Below are 26,620 nucleotides of genomic sequence, written 5' to 3' on the forward strand. Positions count from 1 at the left end.
ACCACATTTTTCTGTTCTCTGATCTGTTTCATAGCTCACGCTATTTCCTTTGTAAATGTCTAACTCATGTCTTCTATTAAAATCCTATATGTTCTTCAAGTTCTAGATCAAATGAACCTTCTTTATGAAGACTCCCCCAGCAGAAGTGACCCTTGCTCCTCTGAAAGCTTGGGGTTGGGGCCACTCCCTATTGCCATAGTAGGCTGGAGGCTCTCTGAGCAGAGAATTCCATTGTGTGTCATGCAATATGCCCCACCTGGAAAGAGGATCCCAGAAGAGGGGAATAAACTCACTGGAGAATGATTGCTTTGTCTTTTTTACTCTTAAAGAAGAGTAAATTATCTGTAGGCTACTGGCCCCACCATTCTGCCCCTAAATTGGCCCACCTCCTTAATCGAAAGAGAAATAGAGGCAAAGAGCAACAGGGTTTTAGCTAAAAGCCTCTACGTAATTATAGCATGAAGGGAAGAAAGTCTGAGTAGACATTTAAAATATTTTGTGACCCAGCAGTTAAACATGATCTGCCTGAATCCACAAGCTGATCACAGAGTTGGGCCAGAGCTCTTCTTGTGCCCCCCTCGCCCAACACTGGGAGGTCACTGCCCGCTCTCAGTGCCCTCCTGCCTCCTGCCGCCAGCAATGCTGCCTGGAACAGAGGCCTGTGGAGGAAGCCAAGAACCGGACCCGTTTCCAGAACATAGTGAGTCAAACAGTCATTCCACTGTCTGTGTTTACATCTTTCTGGGGCTTCTGGAGAGGAGTAGGGGGACCTTGAGATAATCTGGAGGACACAAGCACTCAGCGGTGCCAGGAATCATTGCCGTCCATCAGTAGGCCCTGGCAAGTTTGTCTCCAGAAGTACAGACTAGATGAGTGACTGTCTCTATAGAGACACGTTCCTTATCCGTCCTGGCCTTTCTCTTCCTGAAAACACATGGCTCCTGCGATGCTGCTCTCACCAGCGTTGGTCCTAGTTGAAGGCTGTCAACCGTAGGCTCCCAATCCTGGCTCCAAGGATGGAAGTGTAACCCTACCTGGGCTAATCAGAGCCCTTTTCCGGGGTTTTCACATTGGAACCAAGGAAAGAAAGCCTCTCCACTCTGTGCTGATGCTGAGGTGTGAGGCTGAGCATGTACGCAGGTCAGGCCTTGTGAAGAGGGTGATGCAGAAAGAGAAAAGGGGAAAGGGTGGGAGAGAGGAAGTCTTGACGACCCCACCCTGGCCAGAGCCCTGGTTCCAGTCACCCCGAGGCCCCCTCTACCGTTGCTCTTCTGGCAGTTCCAACACCTGAGCCAATGCTTTCTTCAGTTGGTTCAGGTAGAATGTTTGCCACTTGCAACCAAAAAATCCTGTTAACCAGCCTGCATCTGTCACCTGAATCCCTCCTTCGATAGTTTGTAGAATTCCTGCCACCCTGTCTTCTTCTTTTTGAAATAAACATGCCTTGAGGGAGGGAGTCATGGTCTTCATCCTCATTCTCATCATCATTGCATCCCCATCATCATCACCAACAATATCAACACCCATGACTGAAGACCTCTTTTCCCAGCATTGTCCTGGGTATGGAGGGGATGGAGCTGCAAATGGTAGTCTCTGCCTTCTGGGTGCTTCCATGCTCATCAAAATAGAAGAAATTCCAAGGGCACAGAGCACATGCTGAGCACAGATCTTTTTTAGAACAAGGCATAAATCAATCCATCTGCGTGGAGTTTTTACAGGACACAGACACTCATCACTGCAGATTATTCTGACCTTTTAGTGCCAAACATCCTTTTCTTGAAAAAGCATCCACCCCTTAGAACAAAAGGTTTTTACCCTTCGTCTTAAAGTTACCTCCTTCTTCTTTGCACTGCGTTTGTGGCATCTTCTTCACCCTGGCTAATTAGCTCCTAATTCAGGATCAGATTTGTTTGTTTATTTGTTCTCTGGGATGCCTTTTCCAGACTTACCCAATTTACTCCGCTGTAACATCCCCAGCCCCAGATTTCTCATCACGGCTAGAAACCTCCCATTACTAAAGTCTCCATTCCTTTAAACTAATACCTGGCACCTGGATATCTCTTCTTTAAAATACAATCTGTGAATCTCCTGTTGGAATGCCTTCCCATATGTTTTCTGGTCCTATTTAACTTCAATGGCTTTCAAAGAATTAAATTTATAAAAAGGAAAAAAAGAGCACTGTGCACCGTTCCAAAGAAACGATCCATGTTCAAGGTTGTGCGTTCAAAGTGGAACCAGATGTGGCTAGAAGGAAAGAACACGAAGGAGGAGTAGAAAAACAGGGGCTTCTGGAATCCATGTATCTCTCGTTACCCTTCCACCCTCAGGCTCTGCACAGACCCTCAGATATTCTGAGATCCAAGTATCAACCCAAAGGATTTAGGCCTCCCTTGAGGAGACCTGCCTACTGTGAATTCAGATGCTACTTTAGAGAATTCTACTGATTAATGAATAATGCTTTTTCCTACTTTTCAGGGTTGATTTCCTCTTCCCCTTAGGTCTAAAATGATAGGCTGTCATTATCTACTTTCTTTTCAAAAAATTTAATGGCTTTAGAACAAATTATCCTTTCTCACAATTCTGTGAGTCAGGAATTTGGGCAGGGTCAGCTGGGGTGAGGGCCAGGGAGTTCTGCTCCATGTGACATCAGCAGGTGTCACTCACCCTGCTGTCTGGGCTGGGCTGGTAGGTCCCCAAAGTCTTTACTTGTTTATCTGGTGCCTCGGGGCTCTTCCACGGGCCTCTCCATGGGGCACATTGGGCTTCCTCAGAGCCATGGTGGTCTCAAGGTAGTCAGATTTCTTACATGGTGACTGGCTTCCCCCAGAGACAGAGTGGAAGCTGGATGGCCTCTTTAAGGCTAGCCGGACCTAGCCCATATTTTGCCAATCGAAGCAGATCACAAAGCCAGCCCTGACTCAGGGGAGACAAAATAGATTCCACCTCTTGATGGGTGGAGTATCACATGCACATACAGAGAAGAAAGAAAATGATAGCAGCCATCTGGGGATCAGCTACCACACCCCTTTAACTGCCACACTCACTTAAAGAGCACATGCTCATTTCTTTTTTTTTATTCTTATTTTTTATTGTCGTGTAGTCGATTTACAATGTTAGCTTCAGGTGTACGGCAGAGCAATTCAGTTATACATATACATACATATGTATATATTTTTTTCCGTTTCTTTTCCTTTACAGCTCATTACAAGAAATTGAACATAGCTCCCTGTGCTATACAGTAGGTCCTTGTTGTTTATCTGTTTTATATATAGTAATATGCATCATTAATCCCAGGTTCTTAATCTACCCCTCCCCCACCTCTCCCCCCTGGCAACAGTTTGTTTCCTATGTCCATGAGTCTATTTCTGGTTTGTAAATAAAAAAATTTTTTTTTTTTTTAGATTCCACATATAAGTGACATCATGTATTATTTGTTTTTCTCTGTTTGACTTACTTCACTTAATGTGATCATCTTCAGGTCCATCTATGTTGCTGCAAATGGCATGATTCCATTCTTTTTATGGCTGAGTAATATTCCACTGTATATATATATACACCACATCTTCCTTATCCAGTCATCTGTGTATGGACATTTAGGTTGTTTCCATGTTGTGGCTATTGTAAATAGTGCTGCTGTGATCACTGGGGTGCATGAAGAGCAACCTGCTCATTTCTTAGCCTTGGATAAACCCCAGGTATCGAACACTGTTCTCATTTTACACAACTCTTCTCAGTCTCTTTTATGCCCCCAGATTATTTTGCCTCATGATCTCCATCCTAAGACATAACATCTTCCTTCCATTCAACTTACACCCTCTCTGAATACTTGTTTCAGAAAGCTACATTCCCAAGCATGGACCTCAAATGAATTTTCACTAAGGCTTGTTGTCATTTTATGTTCTGATATGATAATGATCCCTTAGAACTTATAATATATGCATAATATAAGACTGACAACCCTTTAAAAAATTTTTTTTGTCAAGAGCCAAATGGTACAGATTTTCAGCGTCTGGGCCATACAGTCTGTGTTGCAACTACTCAGCTCTGTCGTATAGCAGAAGCAGTCATAGAAAACGCGTGAATGAAGGAGCAGTCCTGTATTCCAATAAAACTATATTTACAAATATAGGCAGCGGGCCAGATTTGGCCCAGAGGCTTTGGTCTTTCTGATCCCTGCTTTAGACTAAGGGCTAAGTTTATCTTTCAGTTTATTTTGTCTAATGATTAGCTGTTTGACTTTCAGAAAGTCACTCTTCTTTGCAATTCCCTTTACTCATAAATAAAAGTATCAAAGTAACCAAGAATAAAATAACCCCTCATGCCCGTAGTTGTGAAGATGCCACACATCTTTAAAAATCTTTAGAGTAAATGCCCAGAACAGCCACAAGTTGGGTTGTTTCTCTGTGATCTCAGAGCCCTGCTGATATTTCCATGACTTTGTGTCTTTCCAGGGGTCTCTCTGTCTCCCTAGTCTGTGTATCCTCCGTGTATCTCTGAATCTATGTGGGCCAGTGTCTTTATCTGTCTTCACATATGTGCGTTTCTCTCTGTGCTCAGGGCTTCACTGCCTCTCCATTTCCATTTTGCATGTTCTTGTGTCTCTCTTTTGCATTCTCTGTGTGTACGTACATTTGTCTCTTCTTTTTGCCTAAATCTCTCCTCTGACTGTGATGCTCAATAGCTATATATCTTCACTATTTTCCTTTTTAATTAAAAAAAAATCCCTATTCTTAAGTTTCAAAATAGGGTATTTTATATACTTTTCAAATTTTAGAAAAAATTTTATTAATGTACAATGAGATGTCATATGTAGCACAGAATCTAGTGTATAGTAGGCACCCAATAATTATTATATTCTTTCATCTGGCTTCCCCTTTATGGAACTGCCTAAGTTGGATTTTTTTTCACATGGGTCAGTGATTCTCAACAGAGGAAGAGGTACCTCTGTATTTATATATAACACCTTGTTACTCTCTCTCACCTTTACCTAGGACACTGGCTCTTGGCCTCCTCGTCATTACTATGTTTGTACACTTCTTGGGAACTAATGAAAGTAGAGAGTCAAAGGCCAGGCAAGACATTGGTGGCTCAGTTGACCTTTTGCTCAGCCACCCAGGGATGATCTGGTAACTCCCACAGGCTCTTTCTCTTTTGTTCGCTCTACAAGTATTTATTGAGCACTCATCATGCCCTAGGTGATGGGGAGACAGAAGTGAACACAGCAGACACAAGTCTCTGCCCTCCTGAAGCTTATGGCTTCCTGGGAGAAATGGACATAAATAAGTAGCCAAACAAGAGTGGGACAGAGGATGCAGTGACTGAATACAGATGAGGAGAAGGTCTCTCCAAGATGCCTTTCAAGGTGAGACCTAAAGGATGAGAAGAAGCCAGTTCAGGAGGGAAGTGGAGGGAGCCTGTTCTGGTCGGAGGGCTGAGACCGCACCAGCTGAGCCGTTAGGAGCTGGATGGAGGCTGGTGTGGCTGGAAGAGGGCAGCGAGGTGGGAAGCAGACCAAGCCAGGCTCCCAGGCCAGGAGTGATAAAGGGTCTGGCTTTCATTCTAACATAATGGGAAATCACCACAGGGTTTTAGGCAGGAGAATGGCTCATCTGATTTATATATTTAAAGAGGACTCTGGCTATGGTGTGGGCGAATTTGATTGGTGGGGGCAAGTGGGGAGGCAGAGAAAGGAGGCTCTCCAGAGATAGTGGCAGCGGGGGAGGAAAGAAGGGAAAGGATTTGAAATATTTTAAGAGGTAGAAATGACAGGACCAGCCAATGAATTAGATGTGAAGACAAGGGGGTGGGAGAACCAAGGCTGACACCAGGTTCCTGGCTTTAGCACTCGGATGCCCATTGCAGGGAGGAGGGGGCCGAGCAATCGATAGTTCCATTTTGGACACGTTCCATCAGAGGTGACTGTGAGGCACGCAGGGGGAGATGTCAAGAAGGCAGTCGGATATATGGGTCTGAGCTTGGACTGGGGATTTGGGTTGGAGATATAAATTTGGAAGTTGTCAGTCATGGGAACAGATGTTATCCCCTAGTGAAAGGGGACGGAGACAGAAGGGGGCCCAGGATCAGGCCTGGGGACTCCAACATTAAGAGGGAAATAACCTTTAAAAATTGTATAAAAAATAAAAATTACATATCAATTTATTAAAGAAATTTTTGTGACTTGATCAGTTCTTTACTTAATAAAACATCATTATGTCTATTGGAGGGGAAAAAAAGAGAGCAGGAAGAGGAGGAAGAGCCTGCAGAGAGGAAAGGAGGGGGAACCAGAGAGAAAGAAGAAAAACCAGAGGAGGGTGGCGTCCTCAGAGCAGAGAGAGCAGAGTGTTTCCAGAGGGAAGTGGCCAGCAGCGCAGGCCACTGTGAGCCGGATGCAGCTGAAGGGCCCCGGGAGGCAGGACAGAAAGGGCATCCTTAGTTGTGGCCACTTGAAAGCCACTAATGATCATAACAAGAGCATCTCTGCTAGAGTTGGGGGACTGGGGGATGGAATGTGGATTGGGGTGCAGTACATGGGCCGTGAGAAAGTGGGGGCAGCTTGTGAAGACAACTCTTTGAGTTTAGTTACAAAGAGAAATAAAGAAATACACAGCAGATGATGAGAGGTCCCAGGTTGGGTGTTTGGGGATGAGAACTATTAGAGTATGTTTGGTGATTCAAAATGATCCCTCCAGAGAGTGAGAGCTTGTGGCTCAGTTTTCTTTAATAATGATGGGAACTTATAATTGTGTAACTCTTCACAGTTTGCCAAGTGTTATCACACACTCCGTCTCATCCTTGCGGAGTTCAGGTGAGGAAGCTGAAGCTTAGAGGAACTGAGTGATAAGCTTAAGGTCAGAGCCGGGAAATGGAGGCCCAGACCCCACGCCCAGGCTGCTGGAGCCCGAGGCCCCTCCCTGTCCGCAGCAGCCCCTCCCAGGGGACCGGCGTGACAGTTGGGCAGTACTCACACAGGAATGGTTTGTGCCCTGCTGGCGTCTCACGAGCAGATTTTTGAATTGCTGCCGAGCCAATTACCTCTGCTACTGGCCCAGCCTCTGACATTATGAAGTCGCAGCTGCTTTTCAAGAACATACGACCCTGTCCCACTTCCTAAGCCTGTTTAACTGAGCTTCATAGCCTCCTGAATTTCTAGAAGCATCCAGCAATCTCGGGCACATGCCAGAGAGAGGAGATGGTGAAATCCCATGTCCCTTACGTCCAGCTCCCTGGGTTAGTGACTGTGGCTCGCCTCTGTACCTGTCTCCACAGCTGTAAAATCCTAGGATTGTCATGAGGATGAGATGAGGTAGTGGGAATAAAGTGCTCAGAAGGGTGCTTGGTGCGTGGTGACTGCTCTGTGAGGACTACCCGTGATTGTTTTCCTTCACTCACTCACTCTTAGGGACAGACATTTGTTGGGGACCTTCTCTATGCTTGCATGGCTCTAGGCACAGCAAATGCAGAGATGCACCCACATGCTTCAAGGAGCATATGTTTTAATGAGGGGAAGTGATGTTAGAACACAAACAATTCTGCCTCGAGGGAATAAGCAAGGTGTAAAATGCTGTGGGTGTCCGGGGAAGAGAAGATCACATCTAGCCCAGGAGGAGGGGCAGGCTTTATGGGAGAAAGGGACGGAGGGGAGAACATCCCCCACGGGAGGGGGTGGGATGGTAAGGAACCCACTGGAGCATCAGCTTCTTGGAGAAGACGGGGAGGGGATAAGACTGGCTCTCCTGGTGGGAGACTGTGAGAGGCTTGGATACCAGTGCAGCAGGCCCAGCAAAGGGCAGCCCAGGTGGAGGGAAGAAGTGGCAGGTCCATGCCCCACCGCCTGGCCTTGCACTGCGGTGTGCTGGGACCCCTACCCGGGAGCCATTGGTCTGGCTACAGTGTCTCCTTGGTGGGGAGGGTGAAACAGAGAGGTAAGAGTGTCAGGATTCATCCCAGGCTGCCATGTAAGTTTGGGGGGTTCTCTGTGGCACATGCTCAGCTATAACAGATGGAGGAATTTGGGCCACCCCCACCCCTTAGGGAGTGCCCTGGAACTAGCACCCCCAGGTTCTTCAAAGAAGCCATGATCTAGGGCCACCCGCTCCCCAAGGGCCACACACCCTGTGTGCACACCCACCACCCTGAGATTCAAGGTGAAAGGACCAGCCTCAATATGGGTGGAACTTCCACTGGGATTGTCTCCAGGGGATTGTGAAGATACTCTGGGAGACCCAAGGGACACAGGGTGCGAAGGATGAGTGTCAGCGTTGGACTTTATATGTGGCTCCTCAGCCATAGCCTGGGGCTGGGGGAGAAGGGGGACTCACCCGCTCTGTCCACCCCCTGAGGTTAGTTAGACTCAAGACCCTATTTCAAGAGCAATAGACTGAGAATGGCTCTCACACAGCACCTAGTCTAGGGCCTTTTACACGCTGGCTCTGGAACCTCTTGTTTAAACATGTTATGGAATGTGATGCCTAAGGTCACAAAAGTAACCTCTGGAAGTCAAGACCTGCAGAGAAGCAAATGAAATCAAGGACGAGGAAGTGCTTTATAAACTTTCAAGTGTTGTAGAAACGTAGGGTTACGATCTCCTCTGTTTACGTGACGTTCTTGGGCATTTCCATGGCCGTTGCTTTGGAAGAGACCATCAGAAGAAACTGCAGAGGACTAAGAGTGCTGGCGTTGTAGACAGTGTGGAAGGAGCACAGGACTCGAAGACAGTGAGAAGCCTCATGCTGCCCTGTGCGAGCTGTGTAACCTTGGACAGCTCACTTTGCCTCTCTGAGCCTTTGTTTCCTTTTCTAGAAAAATGCCTTCTCTACCTTCTTTATGGGATTATCGGGGCTCAGCTGAGGCAATGCATGGGAAAGTGCTTTTAGCAAGGCCAGCGCCCCAGAACTATAGTGTCTTTTGAGGAGCAGTATTGGTAGTAAACAGAAGACCCAGAAGCTTTGAGGACTAGTCTTTAGCACCCGGAAACCACTTCCTGCCCCTGGGAGCTGGAGCCGGCTGCTGGCCATGCTGGAACCCAAGCGTTCTGTCTCGTCTCTCCTGCCTAAACGTGTCCCATAGGTCATGCCGCGCCCTCGATGCACAGCCCTCAGACACTTCATCAAGGCGACTAAGGTGCCAGCTTCCATCACCGGGTGCTGACTCAGCCCCCAGTGAGCTCTGTCTCCCCTTTCGCACACTGTGGATGCCAGAAGGCACCAGGCCAGTCACTGAGCATCCCCCAGACTTCACTGGCTCTGCATCTTGGTGACGAAGGAGAGGGCCAAATTGGATCTGTTTCAGCAAAGCAAGAAGTGATTTCTCTCAAAGACCTTGGAGAGTTCTTTCAGCCTTCTCCCTGTCCACCCCTCCTCCTCCGCGGTATTCTCAGCTGGGGACCGTCCAGAGGCTGGCAGCTGAACTTCACTCAGGATGTGCATGCTCGGGTTAAAACAAAGGCAGGAGACCGGGAACTAATGGATGGGGGTTGGCCGGGTTCCTTTGGAGAGCCTGGCAGGCTGGTGCTCCAGGAGGTAGGAGGAGCCTTCAGACATTCATGGCTGTGCTGCCTGGGGTGACCTTGGGCACACCACTCTCTCCAGATGGAAGGGCGATGGGAAGAAATTGGCTGCAGGACACCTAAGCCCTTATGACTCAGACATGGACTCTGAGGATTTACTCATACAATGGCAACAAGTATTTACTGAGCACCTATTTTGTGCCAGGCACTGTTCTAGGCCCTGGGGAACAAAGCAGACAAAAAGTTCTGCCTTCGTGTAGCTGACATTCTAGTGGGATCAGACAGGGAAGGAAGAGATACACAGGAGTTCAGAGAATTGTCAGCTGGGGTAAAGCCATGAGAAAGAGAGCAGGGGTGAGAAATGAGGAATACAGGGTGGCGGTGGTGGCAAGTTTCAGGAAAGTGGGCAGGAAAGCCTCAATGAGAAGGGAAGGGACGATTGCACGAGGGCTGAAGGAGGAGAAGGAGGGAGACAGCCATGTGGATATCTGGAGGAAAAGCATCCTGGGCAGAAGTCCCCGAGGCAAGAGCATGCAGCAAGGAGATCATGTGGTCGTGGGAGAGTCAAGCAAGAGAGAGATGAGGACTGAGGAGCGCTTTCGTCTTTTGTTTTGAGTCCCTCAAGAAAAGATCCAGCAGGTCTCCCTGATGACTTTAGAGGTGTTCAGAATCTCCTGTTTCTGATTTCATACTACTGTTTAAATGCTGGGACTTTCTATCGAGAGAGTCATTCCAAACCTCAGTGACAAAGCTTTCTGCTCTACCAGGGCTCATTCACACAAGGGCTGGCTCTTGGGATAGCAGAGAGGGCCTGGGTTCGAGTCCCAGCACCTGACACTTACTAGCTGTGTTATCTTGGGAAGGGCACTCAACCTCTCTGAGCCTCACTTTCCCTAACGAAGTTTGTCAGTTGCCTCATCTGTAAAAAATGGGTTAATAATACAGCCTACATCACGTGATTGTTGTTAGATTTAAGTGAATGAGATTATAAATATGAAGGTGTCTTTTACATTGAAATCGGCAAGATAAATGTCAGGGAGTTTTTTGTTTTCTTCAGCAAAGCCTGTCACTGGCTGCCCACTCCCCTCCACTGCCCTGCTCCTTATATTGTGTCCCATGTGGGCCCAGGTGACTCTCACTTTGCCTGTGTCCATATCTGATTCAGGGATACTCGTCAAACACCCGGAAACCCTGAGGTGGGCAGCCAAGGGTTCCCCAGGAATACAGTGATGCCTTGGGAATGTTCTGGGGCCGAATTGTCCCCACATTGAACCTGTCCAGGAGGACTCTGAGCCCATTGCCCTGGTCGGGTGCAACCAGTGGGCCCAGCTGTTCATCCTCAGCGTCCCCTCCCCGTTCCTTCTCCAGGTACAACGGCCCCAACCTGGTTCTGAAGTACGACCGGGCCCAGAAGCGGTTGGTGAACATCGCGGTAGACGAGCGCAGCTCCCCCTACTATGCGCTGCGGGACCGGCAGGGCAACGCCATCGGGGTCACAGCCTGCGACATCGACGGGGATGGCCGTGAGGAGATCTACTTCCTCAACACCAACAATGCCTTCTCGGGTAAGGGTTTGGGGCCTCAGGCCCCCTGCCTCCCACCTCCTCCCTCACAGCACCCACGAAGGGACAGCCTTCCTCGGGTTACTGTCACCGGCTCCCCCAGCCACAGTTCCTGCTGCCTCCAGGACCCTGCTCTGTCCCAGCGGGGACACCCCAGGAGGACCCCTTCTTCTCTTATGTGGGAAGCTTTTTCTCATCTCCCAGCCCCCAGGCCTGGAGAGGGAGGCCTTGAGCAGAAGACCAGTCCTCTCCCTTGGACTTTATCCTCTTCACCTCCCCAGTCCTCCTGACCCCCCGCTCTTCTCCCCACTGCTCCTGCCGTGGCTCAGCCGCTCAGCACTTCTCACCTCCATGGTCCACCCTTGGCCCCCTGCATGCTGCTTCCAGGGGATCTTTCTAAAATGCTTAGAAATCCTTCCAGGGCCCCTCACAGCTTTCAGCTGAGCTCAGTTTTTCACTCCACATTCCTGCCGAGCCCCTACTCCATGCCAGACTAAAAATGCTAGGTGCTGGGGATAGAACTTGGAGGAAGACAGACCTTGCTTTCCCAAGAGCCGAGAGGCCATCCCAGTCATCAGGGGTCTGTGTTAATGCAGATTCTGATGCAGCAGGCCTGTCTGGGCCCGAGATTCTGCATTGCTAAGGCTCTTGGGCTATGATGCTGCTGCTGGTCCAGGGACCACGCTTTGGGTAGCGAGGTCGTACATACCAAGCAATGGCTGACAGAAACTGATGCCCAGAAGGCTGCATAATAGTAGCAATGATGATACTAATTATACAGCTGATACTTAAGTAGCACCTACTATGTGCCAGGCCTGGATCTGAGTGCTTTGTATTAGTCACCTCATGTAAGCCTCACAACAGCTCAATTACGTAGGTACTGATGTAGCCCACTTTATAGCTGAGGAAACTGAGGCACAAAGAGGTCACATAACTTGCCCAAGGCCACACAACTTGTAAGTCCCAGGATTCAAACCCAGGTGTTTGACACCAGATCCATCCTCTTAATCAACACACTCTATGGCCTTACTCAATCTGACATCCTTGGGGCCTAGTGGAGAGCCAGGCTTATAGTTAATGCTCAAGACAATGTTCTTGGAGCTGCAGGTCCAAGTCTGCTCCCATGGGACCATAACATCTGCAGGGAAGTTCCAGGCCACGGCTTCCTCCTGGAGGATGCAGGACCGCTTGTCCCTGCAGGGCCAGGTTAGATGTGCACTGGACTCTTCCTGATGGCAGCAGGCAGCAAGGGGTTGGTCTGGACAACACTCTGTGGTTCAGACATGTGAATTCATCATCCTGAATCCCCCAACCTTGTGGAGGCAGGTGATTACCTGGCTGTGGGGACCACCTTCCCTGCTCACACACACAAACACACAGGCTTTCCCCATGGGCCCATAATGTTGCCCTACTGGTTGCTGAGCCCAAGCCAGGATCCAGCCCCAGACTGCCCCAATATTGAGCCCTGCCAGTTGCATGAATGGGAGAGGAAGAGGTTGGGGCTGGTGCCAAGGGCAGGGGCAGGCGGAGCTGACTGGCTGACAGCCAGACTTGCGCAGCCAAGAAACAATGAGCCACAGCCCCGAGTGGTGTTTTATGGGTTTTCATCTCATCTTGCCACCAAGTGAGGCCTGAGAGATAGTAATTATCCTTACACAAATATCAGGGCATGATTACCCAGCTGGATTTACTGCCCTCTCCAACCAAGCCAAGATTGGATTAGGACACAATTAATTGATGGGCTGATCAACCCTTTAATGTGGGGCAAGGTCAGGAGGGGAGCAGCCACATGGGACAGCTATGGAAGGGGTGAGTCCCCAGAAAGATGCTGGAGGGAAGCAGAAATGCAGAAGAGGGTGTTGAACGTGGGCTCGGCAGGCAGGATGCCAGAGGAAGGGGACAGACTCTTTCCTACTCACTGAACACAGAGTACCTGGGCTGGGACCTGTCAGGTGTCTCTGAAGCAGCAGTCCCTCCCAGGCTCTTAGAGTGTTTCATTGTGAATCCTAGAGCAGTGGTGCTCAGCCCAGGCTGCACTGCACATTAGAACCTCCTGGGGAGCTTTGAACACTCCCAGTTCCCAAGGTGCATCTCAGCCCAGTCCAATCCAAACCTCTGGGGGCAGGACACAGTTATGAGAGTGGAGAGCTCTCCAGGCAGTTCTCCTGTGCAGTCAAGGTTGAGGGCCATACCCCAGAGTCATGCTGGTTCCATGCTCAGCCTAACCACCACCCCATTCACTCGCTAATGAATTCATTCCTTGAATAAGTATTTATTGAGCACCTACCATTTGCTATGCACTATTCTAGGCATTGAGGATAATACCCCCAATGAATGAAACAGACAAAAATCCTGCCCTCTCTCCCCAACTCAGCCATATATTTCTCTAGGAATCTGACTCCTCTCTCCTAGCCCCTGGACTCTAAGCTCCTTGAGAACAAGGTCCCTGTATTGGTCATTTTGTGTCCCACTTTGGCCCAGCCAGACCTTGAACATCCTAAGAGTCCGATTAAAACTTAATAAATAAATCCAGGGGGAACAGACAAGGAACGAGCCGTTAGGCCTGAGAGGTTTGCCAACCAAGAGAAGACAAGGAGAGGCAGGCAGAATGGAGCCCCCCGGAAGGTCCTGGACTTCCTGGCTTTGAGGGCACAAGTGTTTATCTGGGAGAGGCTGGAGCTGGGTCCCCAGAGCTGGGGTAAGGGTGACAGTGCCCAGCAGCCTCAGCTACAGGCATGCACCTCCCAGTGACCTTCCGCGTGTTTGAGTTAATTTTTCAGTTGAGTGATTCCATTGATTCATTGACAGTGGGTAGGGTGTGAAGCTGGGACACTTGTGTCATGTCAGCACTTCCCTGGGTCCAGCTGGCACGACGCTCAGCCATTGCTACCCTGCCCACCATGGGGAACCTGAGATCCTCTCCAGCGGCCCCAGCCAGCCCATACCTGCCTATGGCTTATGACTGGGGGTCCTTTAGCCCGGGCCTGATCATTGGAGGGTACTATGGAAGGACAGCCGCTGTCCTCTCCCTCAGCCAGCCTTGGGATGTCTGCACTGGAGTCCCGGAGGAGGGCTGGGACCCTGCATCCTGGCAGTCTCCTGTGGAAGTCAGTCTGTATAAACCTGGGCTCTGTCCCTTACCTACTGGGTGACCTTGGGCAAGATGCTTGACCTCTCTCGGTCTCCACCCCTTCACATGGAGAACAGGAGAAATCATACCAACTTCATAAGCTCAACTCCCTCCAGTGTCTCCATAGACTGTATCCAAAGTCTTTACCATCACCTGCCACCTTCTTTAAGCCACTCCTCCTTTCTAACTCCGTTTCCCCGACTCTCCCTGTTGCTCACCGCACTCCCACCTGAGGCCTTCGTACTTGCTATTCCCTCTGCCCGAAATGCTTTTCCCACCATTGTTCTCAGGAAGCACTCCTTCCCTTCACCCAGGCCCCTCCTCTGATGAGGTCTTCCCTAGACACCTTAAAATCCTGCCCTATCACTCTCTGTGCCTTTAACTTGGTTCATTTCTCTTGGGAGCACTTACCACCGTCTGAAAGTATGTTATGTGTTTGTTGCTCCTCTCTTCTACGCTTCTGCTAAATGCCATGGGGATAGAAACTTTGTCTTGTTTTTTGCTGTATCTCCAGGACCAAAGACATGATGGTGTCACTTAGTAACATTTAATACACTTCTTTGAATGAACAGCTGAGATGATGAATGAAAAGCACTTATTATGGTGTCTAGGACTCATATGTGCTCTCTAAGCAATAGCTGTTGTAATTCTGTGGCATGAAGAAAGCCAGAACCTTTAGAGATGCCCTGATGCAGAGGGGCCACAGGCCCCAGATGAGAGACTCTGGGAGCAAAAAGGAAAAACGACCATCATATAAACAAGACACCAGTGAGGTGAGGGCACTAGGTAAGCATGACTCAAATGTTAAGAATTAGAAAGCAGGTAAGAGGGAGGGAACAGAGAAAGACAGACCATAATCCTAAGAGGCCTGGATCAGGAAACCAGCATATGGCTTAACTGATCTGGAAAAGTAGTAGCCATTGTGTTTCAGGCAACACTACTCTTTAAAAACCAGGTAGGAGCATGTGCGGAACAAAGAGGGGACAAGAGGCCCGTTCCAGCACCTCCCTCCACATCCAGGAACTCAGGAATAGACTGTGAGCCCCACAACTTCTTTATTTCATTCAGTTCAACAGAATGGTCACTGACCATCTACTATCTTCTGTCTACATATACTTCATACCCTTTCCTCCTTTTCTATACATATAGTAGCAGCTCAGCTCACAATGCCTGCCCCTTACTTTTTTTTGTTTAACAATCAATTTTGGCCATTATTTCAAGGCAGCACACAGAGAGCATGCTCATTCTTTTTATGGCTATCTAGTACTCCATTGTGTAGATTTGCTGTTCACTAAATTGGTCCTCTGTTGGTGAATATTTAGATTGCTTACAAACAGTGCCACCAAATGAATAAGCTTGTACAACATGCCATTCTCCACAGTTGCAGATGTATCTGTAAGGTAAAGTCATAGAAATGGAATTGCTGCAGCAAGGAATATACAGGGGTAGTTTTGATAGGCATGGCCAAATGGTCCTTCAAAGGAACGGTCCTAATTAAACTCCCATCAGCCCTGACGCAAGTGAGCTCTTCCTATTCCAGCATTCTCACCAACACGTCATCATTTTAAAAAATATTTGCTAATCTGATAGGAAAAAATTGGTATCAAGTATAGTTTTAATTTTCATTTTTCTTAAAATGAGTGAGGCTGAACATATTTTTATATATTTGAGTCTCATGCCTGCTCATAGCCTTTGCCCATTTTTTTCTATTGATTATTGGCCTTCTTCTTATTGATTTGTAACACCTGTTTATAAATTAGGGAAACCAGCTCTCTGTAATGCAAGTTGTGCAGAGTTTCCTCTTGTTTGTCATTTTTCTTTTGTCTTTGCTCGTGGTGAGTTTTGCAATGTGGAAAATGTTTATTTTTATGGACTGGGATTTATCGCTCTTTTCTATGATGGCTTCTGAGCTCTGTGTTATACTTAGGCCTTCAGCAGAGCTTTTGTAACCTCTTGGAGAGGAGGCGTCAGTCGCTGTGCCAGAGAGAAGAAAGGGGATCGGGGGCGCCTTGCACCTCCTGCCTCTTCTGCCTACACAGTAGATGAGGCTTCTGCCTCAAGCGTGCTCCCATTGTCCTGCAGCTCCTTTACCAGCCCCCGTTCCCACTGCACCCAGATACTCAACACCTCGTTTCTCAAAGCATGTTTCGCAGCCCAGTAGCCCTGGTAACAGCCGGAAGCTCATAAAAATGCAGAATCTCAGGCCCCACCCCAGATTTATTGGATCAGAATCAGCATTTTAACAGGATGGCCAGGACTTCCTGTGCCTGGTAAAGCCCAAGACACACTGCCCTGAGTCTCCACCCTCTTTTCCTAGGATCCTCTAGGCCCTGAGATGGATCTTAGGGCCTCCTGATCCCCAGCCAGATTTCCATTGGACGCAAAGTTCAGACTTGCAGCTCACCCAGCATGACCTTGTTTGCAGAGATGAGCTCATGAACTTCTCTGGCTCCCCACCCCCACCCTCACTGTGCCTCATTCACACATGGCCCCAGAAGAAGCCAGGGTGGGACCATGCTCTCAAAGCAGCACCATAAAGAGTATGGGGCCCTGAGAGCTATTTCCTTGGTTCTAACACAGAACAAGCTTCCTTGGGAACCAACCCTCCACCCGCCCCTGCCCAGCTCTTTAGTATGTTATGGGGATCTTTGCAGTCAGACCACAGTTTGAAGCTCAGCCTTGCTGCTTAACAACAGCTCTGCAACTCTAGGCAAATGGCTTAATCCTTTGAGCCCCAGTTTCTCTCTATAAGGTGAAGAATCTATCCTCCAGACATGACTGTAGAGAGAACCAACTGAGCTGATGTGGGAGAGCATCCAGCAGGGGTTGATCAGATTTCCCTCTTCTTCCTGGGGTGGAAGAAGAAAGACTGGGGTCAGAAATTATATCAGAGGACACAGGGGAGCCTGGGTTCATTCTCTTTTAAAGTGTCCTTTGCCAGAACTAGTGCTTCTTTCCCCTGGGGCCATCACTGCTTCGCTGGTTTTCCATTGACTAAGTCTTGTAAAGCAGTTTATACTTAATATCACAGTTTCCTTCTAGGATATGGCTCATTAAGTACCCGCAGTGGCCATGCCCTGTAATGCCCTGGCTGATAAAGATGATGGTGGTAAGGATGGTGGTGATGAGAAGGAGGATGAAGATGAGGACAGTGGTGATGACGATGATGATGATGGTGGTGGTATTACTGTTACTGTTTATTGAACTTATCATGAGCCAGGTCTCCTTTTAAGTACTTTACTTACATTATCTAATTTAATCCTCACAACAGCCTCAGAAATAAGTGGTCATTCTCATTATCCCATTTTACAGGTAAGAAAAGGACAGGTCCACGACATGCTCATGGTCAGCCTAGGCCAGGGATGTTGCTGGCTACTTCCCCTACCCTGCTGCTTGGCAGTAATTCTCTTTGCCTTAAGAAAGTTTGGAGGATGAGCCCTCTTCCCTGCCTGGTGCACTTGCCCACCTTCTCTTTGCCACCAATACCAGACCATGAGTCAGGTCACCTCCCTGGGGCGGGGACAGCCTGGGGGAGGAGGCACTCCTTAGGAAAAGCCCTTTATTGCCCAAACTCACTCTCCCAGTGGCTCCAAGTTACCTTCTAGGGGTAGAGCTGGGTGTGGAGCAGATGACAGGATGGTGACTTGAGGGCCGTTTGCTTGATTGACACCACTGCCCTTAAGGCAGAACCTTTCTCTTTTCTGTTTGTCTGATGACTCCTCTGCCTTAGCCCCTTCTTCCTTCCACACCCAAATGTGGCTCCTCCCTGGGACTCAGTCTTTGGTGCTGGTCTTTCCCTTCTGCCCCAGCTCCTGCCTCGCTACTCTGCCAGCTTCTGTCCCTTATGATCAGTGACCTCCTGGGCATGCCTTCTCAGCCACCTTGTCATCACCTCAAATGCCAAGCTCCTGCTCCCACTCTCAGCTGGCCTGATGTCCCTGTTTCCATCCCTGTCCCCACACTGTGGACCACTTCCTTGCTTGACTCGCAGCCAATCCCTCCTGCCCTTCCTGCTCCAGCCTCCTGCACCCGGAGTTTCTTCCCCACTCCTGTTGTCGCCACCTTGGATCATGCCTGAGCTACTCCAGAGGTGTCTCCCTACTTCATTTTCTCCCTTGTTAGCCCACACCTCACTCCACTGCCAGGCAAATCTTTCAGAAACCCTGTCTTCCCCAGATCAGAAACCACCAACAGCCCCTTCACCCTCAGTCCTGGAATTAGTGGGTCCCTCCTGCCCTGCCATGCTTCTCCTCTACCCGCACTAGCCTCCTCTCTAGGCGAACTCAGTGTCCCCTCTGTGCCTTTGCCTATGCCCCTCGCCTGCCTTTAGTACTACCCCTCCTCTCTCCACAGACTAAGCTGTGGAGTGCAGTGCTCAGAAGCACAGGCTTTGGAGTCAGAAAGACCTGGGTTTGACTGTCTCCACTACTTACTTGCTCTTGGGCAATTGACTTAACCTCTCTGCCCCTCAATTGCTCCATCTGTAAAATGAAGCTATACCACCTCTCAAGGTGGCTGTGGGGTTTAGGCAACATGATGGTTGTTTTTTAAAAAAAAGAAAGAAAAGAAAGTGTTTCACACAGAGCCTGGCAATACTGAGTGACGATTCAAGTCCCAGTTCAGGCGACTCCTCTGTCATGAAGCCCTCCCTGATCACTGTGGCTTCTCCCATCCTGATTGCACAGCATCTGCAGGATGTGCTGTCTTGAGCCCGTCGGGCTCTGCTAGCTGTGGAATCATAGGCAAGTCCCCTTGCCTCTCGTGTCTCAGATCCTTCATCTGTAAATTTTGCATGAAAATAGTACCCATCTCGTGGGGTTGTGGCAGCCAGGGTCCGTGATTGAATGTGTGAAGTGCCTGGCATGTAGAAGGTGCTGTAGGAATGTTAAGTAGTATTGGTTTTACTGCAGTTCCAAGGCATCTCCTCTCCCTAGCCCTCCAGTTGTCAAATGAACTATAAGCGCCCCAAGTCAGGGACTGAGACTCCTATTCCCCTGGGGCCTCCCCAGCACCGGGCAGGGGGTGGTGGGCCCCTGAGCCTCACCCACTGGGCCTTTCCACCTGGCCATCTGGCAGCAATTGGCAGCTCCACTGGGCTCGGAGACTTACAAGCCTCCTTTAATGCCAACATGCCAAAGTCAGGGTGGGAATGGGAGTCCCCAGATGTGCCACTTATAGGGGTCATGACCTCCAGAGCCGCCTGCCCTGCCCTGGAACACCCTCTGTTTCTCCCAGGCTTCTGCCCTCGGAGAGTCTCCCCCAGGGACTCAGAGAGCCCCTCCTGCAACTGACAGCCTCTCTTCTCCCGGAGCTGCTGCCCCTGACTCAGTGAGGGATCCCAGGGCATAGTGCAGCTACAAGCAGCCAGGAGGTGGGATGATGCACTGATATGGGCCAGGGGCCAGTGCCAGGTGTTTATTGCCAGTGCCATCGACCCGCACAGCTCGCTGTTTATCTGTCTTCCTGACACACCTAATTACCCAGGTTGCAGCTGCCAGCGCGTTTGCTCTTCCTAAATCACGGGCTCTCATCCCTCCTGTCGCCCAGGCCTCCGGGCCTCTGCCTGCAGAAGGGCTGCCATTGATTTTGCCGTTCCCCTTTATGATCTACAAGGCTCTGCATCACTGTTGCACATTTTACCTTAATTAGTTTATTCTTCTGGGCGTCCCTGGTCGGAAGCCAGGAGGCTGGAGCAGGGGGAGAGGCTAACAGTACATGTGGCACCTTAACCCCTCTGGCCACAAAGCCCAGAGCCTGGCCTGACATCAACACCCAGGACAGCAGTGTGTGAGGAGCAGTGCTAGCTCCGCAGGTGCTAACAGGTGAGCTGCAAAAACGGGTTCCATGGCCAAGGATGTTTGGGGAAGACTGACTTAAGTCAAATTAAGCCTGTAATTTATTGCAGGACTTTTCAAAGTTTTAATGGACTCATGTTCATGGAGACTCTCCAAGAGGGGGATGGGAGGTGCAGCCTTTCCTGAACGCAGGTGAGCATGTTCTCAGGCAGCTCACAGACACAGAGACCAGGAATCCACAAAGCACACTTTGAAAAATGTTGTCTTGGGGGAGCTGGAGGAATTGGAGGTGATGAGGCAAACGAGGGGGAATAGAGTCACCACAGGCTTGGTTTCTCTACTTGTCTAGCTGAGGCAGGAGCTCAGCAGCTTGAGAAATTTCTCCTGCTGAATGCACAGGTGCCTGTCAGAGCTCTGCAGAGGCCCAGCTGCCAGCCTCCTCACCCAGCCCAAGCTTCTGTGTTTCAGAGGGAGCTAGACAAGTGGGAGGAACAGTCTACAGAGGCCCTGGTTTGACAGAGAAGGGCAAGGGTCACTTGCTGGACACCTGGAAGCCTGCCGGGCTGCCCCTCAGGCATCAGGAGGTGATGGCAAGGCTGCCACTGCCTCGGGAACAGCCCTGAGGATGGCAGTCTCGGCCCACGGTTCCTTTCCCGCAGTCCTGAAATCCAAAACACTCTGAAAGCCTCAAGTGCTTTTTTTAAGTTTGTGGGAAAGTGAATTGATAGCAAAACCTGTCCTGAGCTGACGTGAGCTACTTATGGGCTTTATTTATCCTCCTTAGTGTGAATAGTCATACATTTCGCTGCAGAAATATTAATGTGTTTAATTACAGGGTCCTGCCCCAGTCCCTGCTGGGGGTGTTACGTAATAAACAGTGTGTGCATTGTGTTACCTTTCTAAAATATGAAGGGGAAAAAAATCTAAATTTCTAAACATATCTGGCTCCCGGGGATCGTGAGGAAGGACCGTGGCCCCTAGGGGGTGCGGAGTAGCCAGAGGACCTCCTGTGTGCCTGACCTACCCACTGCCAGGCATTTTCTCCAGAAATTCCCACAGTGACGCTGGGAGGGAGGAGGCACAACTGCTACCCCCAACTGTCAGATGAGGAAACCAAGGCTGGAAGAGGATAAGGACCAGCTGTGGCCCCAGAGTGAACAGGAGCCAGAGCAGGACATGGGCTCAGGCCGTCTGAGTCAGCACCTGTGCTTCTGTCCGGAATGGGCCCCTCAGAAGCCCCAGTGGGCAGCCCTCCCAAGTCACAGCAGCTCTGTGCAGACCCCAGCTGTGCTCCTCAGCCCAAACCTCCTCCCGACAACACCTGCAGGACTCCTGAGTCTGCCTGCTCAAGGCCTCTGTGCTGCCGGGAGGTCAGGCAGGGCAGGGTGCTCTGCTCCCATGCCAGCTCCCTGGCGTCCAGCAAGCAGCCCTAAAGCCAACGCCAGGCCCCACAGATGATGCATCAGCCCCCATGGGTTTCTGTGGTCTTAGGAAGTCCCTGTGTGAGGCCATTCAGAGAGCAAACCCTTCATCCTTCCTGAGCAGAGCCACCTGAGGGGTCCTTTTATGCACAGACCTCACCTGCACATGCTCACCCTTATCCACTCACTCACTCAGTCTCACACTTACTCACTCACTCACACTCACTCATTTTTACTCACACTCTCACTCTCACACACCCACTCACTCCTACTCATTCCTACTCACTCACTTTCAGGGTCGCTTTTGCAAACCCTAGTTCATTCTTGCACTGGGGTGGAGGGGAGAGCGCTGCCTTAGTGGTCTTAGAAGGGTTAAGCCTCCAGCGACCAGAAGGTCTTCCCCATGTCCCCAGAGTAAAGCTTCTTGGAGGCCAGAGACCTTCCGTTCCATATGGCATGTTGTAGGGTACAGATGTAGGACTCCCTGGGCTAAGGGTCCTTAGCCTCCATCCAGTTCTCAAAGGTGTCGGTATCCAAAAGAGGTTGCAGCCCCTGCCCTAGAGGGCTGCCCCAAACCCTCACCCCACCTGACTGCCGACCTGCTGCCATCCAGTCCCCCAGGGGTGTTGGTGTTACACCTGTCAGAGCTCAACTTCCAGCCCCTTCCTGCATCTGGACTTAGAAACCCATCCACCACCCAGGACCATTTCTTCTGAGACCCAGGTCAGGTCCTATGATCCAGCAGAGAATGTAGGGGGCAGCTCCTGGGGAAAGAGATGTTCTGGGTTGAGTTTGGGTGTGAAATATTGGGAACCCCAGGTCGCCTGTCGTGGTGTTGCAGGAGTGCAATGCAGAACGTGAGATTCCGCTCAGCTGAGGCTCAGCTCAGATATACTGTAGCGGTCCCACTTCTTCCAAATCCAAAGATCCTGAGACCTGGGCTGGTCATCTTCATAAGCTTCAGAGTCTCTTCTCTCAACAGAATATACCTGAGTGTCCCCCAGGAGAAGGGTCGCAGGTGCCTGCGTAAGTGCTGTGAGAGCGCTCACCATGCAGCAGGTGACCCTTCCACCTGTGGCTGGTGCCCCAGACATCCCTGCACACTGCCCCACCATCCACCAGCCCTCCCTTTCCTCCTCTCTCCAGGGGTGGCCACCTACACAGACAAGTTGTTCAAGTTCCGCAACAACCGGTGGGAAGACATCCTGAGTGACGAGGTCAACGTGGCCCGCGGCGTGGCCAGCCTCTTTGCCGGGCGCTCCGTGGCCTGTGTGGACAGGACGGTGAGTCTAGGGGTGCACGGAGGCCTGGGGAGGCAGGGCACACAGCAATGTGACGGCCTGAAGGGGAGCCCACAGGCAGACATCCCCAGACAGAGCATGGCTCTCGAGGGCAGAATCCAAGGCTGCTTCATTTTGGCAGCTCCCACAGTGCCTTGCACATAGTTGGTGCTCATATACTTTCACATCCTTTCTCCCATGAGGGCCTCCCAGAAACCAGGGGCTGTTATCATTCTGTCCATTGGACCGAGGAGGGCACTGAGCCCCAGCCTGGAGCAGGGACCTGTCTGAGGATCTGAAACGGATTGGCGGTGTGGCTCGGACATGAAGCCGAATCTCCCTCTAAGCCTAGTGCTCACTCATTCATTTATTCAACTCGTATTTATTGAGCGCCTACTATGTGCCAGGCATGGAGCCATTGCCTCCCCCCCCCATTAATATTTATGGAGCAAATGAAGGCACAGCAAAGGCTCATGGACGAGTAAGTGGAGGGTTGCCTGAACGAACAAGTACTTTAGTTAATCAGTAGCTCCGTCAATGCTCCCCTGCCCTGCTAGTCTACCTGACACAGAGGGGCTCAACTCAAAGTGGGGTAAGAAAGGCTGAGTGGGGTGGGCAGGAGCAACTGCAGCCATCTGCCTTGTGGGGCAGCCCCAGCCGGAGCCAGAGCCTTGCCGTGGAGGTGATTTATCCCTCCTGTCACCTGCTCCCCTGCCACCCCCTCCTTGGCTTTACAAAACAGTCATCACTAAATCAGGGGCCCAGCTGCTGCCTGACTTCCACAGGAGTGTCTGACCCCCATCCTGGGGGCAGGGGCAAGGGGGCCGGCTCATTTCAGGACTGAGATGGCACCGTGGGGATTGGGGATTCAGCGTGAATCTTCACAGCAGGGGCCTCCAGGCCTTGGGAGAAGGCAGGTGCCAGGTATAAATATTTATTTCTTAACAAGCTGGTGGAGAGAAGAGCAGCCAAGCTGGGCTGTGAAGCCACATTTAGCCCTGACCTGAATCTGTGCCACCTGGACTCCCGCCTGGTGGGAGGAAATGGGGAGGCGGCTCAGTGAGCGGCCCAGAGAGTCGGGGGGTCTGAGGGGTGCCAGGCCTGGCCACTGCTGGGGCCTCTCCCCAGTCTCCTCCTGGCTTCCCGTCTCGCTCCTTCAGGACCAGGGCCTCCCACACTCGGCTAAGGTGGGAACCTGCTCAGCACTAGTGAGAGGGCCTGAAGGTTAATCACAGAGAGATGCACTCTGTCCTTACAAGGTCATCAGCACACCCATGCACTTAACCACAGGACAAAGGCACCATGTGAAGTGCAAAAAGAAAAAAAAAAAAAAAAAGACACTTTGGCCTGAAGCACAGTAGGCGGGCACTTAGCAGCTTGCTCACTCCCTACTTAGTCCCAGCCTCAGGAAACTAGAAAGAGCCCCCACAGTCAGTCTGCCACCAGGAGAGGGGCTACTTTCTGTGTCCGGCCACCACCTTGGCCATCCTGGGACCTGAGAACTGTGGAAGGGAGAGGCAGGGAGAGGTCAAGGCCAGTGTGGAAGGTGAGAGATAGGGATGCAGGGTGGTGTAGGAAAACACAAGAGCAATTGTGACAATAAGAGTAGCTAACACTTATTAAATCAGCAACGTGCCAAGCTCTTTGCTAAGTGGTTTCCATGTATCATCTTATTGAATCCTCTTAGCAAGCCTATGAGGTAGATGCTGTCATTATCCCCATTTTACAGAGAGGGAAACTAAGGCTTCAAGCAGTTAAACAGCTTGACCTTGGTCACATAGTAAGTGGCAGGTGAAGCCAGGAATTGAGCCTGTCTGACTGAAAATTAATCAGATAACTTTTTGCCTCCCAGTTACCCTGCCTCTGGGTACACTGGTATCAGATACACATTTCCAACCACAGGTTCTATTCCGGCGCTTGCCTTGCTCCTTCCTCAGCCCTGCAGCCCCTACCTGCAGCCTGGTAGTCTGCCTGGTGGGTGGTTCTCAAAGTGTGGTCTGGGGTGAGCAGCATCAGCATTGTTAGAAATGCAAATTATCAGGCCCCACCCACCTCCACCCTCCAGACCTACCAATCAGAGCCCCTGGGGGTGGTGCCCAGCCACCTGCAGGGCAGGAGGGAGGGTCAGCTAGGCCCAGAGCTGACTGTGATGCATGCTTAAGCACCAGGTTAAAGTCTCAATCCCCAGCACGTGCCATTCTCTCACTCTCCCCTCGCGGCCCCCATCCGTTCTCTGCCCTAGACCTAGAACACCACTGCCCTTCATCTTCAGCTGCCTCATCACTCATCCACCTTTCTGGATCCAGCTCAAAGCCGATCTCTTACAAGAAGCGTTCCCTGATCGATAATGATTATGACTCATGTTTATATAGCATTTTTATCTTTTCAAAGACCTTTCACATAAGTTGTCTCATTTCATCTTCTCAACAACCCAGCCAGGAAGCAGGGGGGTTAAGATTCCCATGTAGCATGTGAGGAGACGCAGCCCAAGTGGGTGAGGAACCTACCCAAGGACATAGAGACAGTCAGGGCAGAGCTTGGACTAGGACCCAGACTGACAGCCCCAGACCAGTGGTTCTCAAAGTACAATTTCTCAAACAGCAGCACCAGCTCCCCCTGGGACTTTGTTAGATAAGGCATATTCTCGGGGCCCACTCCAGACCACCTGAATCAGAAACTCTGGGGGTGGGACCCAGCACACATGTTTTAACAGCCCTCCAGGTGATTCTGAGGTTGGCTAAAGGGTAATACCCACTGCATTGGACCCCAAGCTGCAGAAATAGCTTCCTTCCCCTGGAATAAGCTCCCCATCCCGGAATTATTGTGGTCAGGTTCGCATGTGAATTTCTGCAGTCTTCTATAACTGTCCCACTCTACGTCTGTCTGTTTGGTCACTCCAATACACTGAAGTAAGGAACTAGGTATAGCTGAATTTTATAAATATCCTAATTTCTAGCAGAGTGCATTTGGGTTCATTTGGGCTTAATTGCCCATTTGCTGGTGAGATTGCTAACAGCTGGTAGGGTCAGGAACCGTCACAGTGATGGCGCACTTTCTCCTTTAGCCCCATTCATTCACTCTTCATCCAATCACTCCACACATGCATTCCAAGCTCCTGTGATGGGCAGGAACCTTTCAGAGTTCTCCTCTAGTCACAAAATCATGCTGTAAAGCAGTGCAGCTTAAACTTCGGTTTCATGTAGGGGTCACGTGGGGATCTTGGGAAAATGCAGATTCTGATGCAGCAGGACTAGGCTGTGGCCTGAGAGACTGTATTTCTAACATGCTCCCAGATGACACCGATGCTGCTGGTCCAGCGACCACGTTGAGTAACAAGACTTGTAAAGCATCAATTCCCAGGCAGCAGGATTAGCCTGAGCCAAGGACAAAGGGGTGGAGAAGTCTTGATGGAACAGCTTCGCCACCTTCTCCAGCTTTGTCCCCCGACACACCCCGCCTTGCATTTTATATTCCGGCAACACTGAACCAACTGCTTGCTTCTTCCCTACAAACATCATTCCGTCTCATTTCTGCCTGAAAGTTTCTTTCCCCTCCACCTCGCCTGGCTGAGACTCCTCTTAGAAAACCTTTTCTGAACTACCGATGGCCAGGTGCCCTCCTCCGGGTTAGGAGCCCCTCTTCTGTGCACCCAGGAAATCCTGTGCACATTCCCTTAATCAGATGTGTAACTGATGTGTCTGCTTCCCCCCGGAGACCCCGAGCTCCTTCCTTGGCTTCACCCACTAGTTAAACCCAAGTGGCCTTCATCAGCTTCCCTGAAGAAAATGGTCCCAAAGAAGGGATAAAGTGACCAGTTAGGTGGGAGGGCACTCAGCTCATGGGACTGTGGGGCAAGAAATAATAAAAAGCAAAGAGGGCCAAGAAGAGGGGGGTGACTGAACACACTCGTGCTGTCTTGAATTCAGC

The 26,620-nt window shown here is 50.3% G+C and overlaps 1 protein-coding gene across 5 annotated transcripts in view; it reads left to right on the forward strand.

The window, feature by feature from the left end:
- The window catches only part of CRTAC1 (cartilage acidic protein 1), a 140,760-nt gene that overhangs the window by 78,625 nt on the left and 35,515 nt on the right, over positions 1 to 26,620 (forward strand). For all 5 annotated transcript variants that reach the window (XM_006185083.3, XM_032491149.1, XM_032491147.1 and 2 more), the window contains exons 3-4: positions 10,874 to 11,070; positions 22,560 to 22,696. In XM_006185083.3, the coding sequence (XP_006185145.1) occupies positions 10,874 to 11,070; positions 22,560 to 22,696 (334 nt within the window). The remainder of the gene's footprint in view (positions 1 to 10,873; positions 11,071 to 22,559; positions 22,697 to 26,620) is intronic.

This window comes from Camelus ferus, chromosome 11 (assembly GCF_009834535.1).
Source record: "Camelus ferus isolate YT-003-E chromosome 11, BCGSAC_Cfer_1.0, whole genome shotgun sequence".
Lineage (NCBI taxonomy): Eukaryota > Metazoa > Chordata > Mammalia > Artiodactyla > Camelidae > Camelus > Camelus ferus.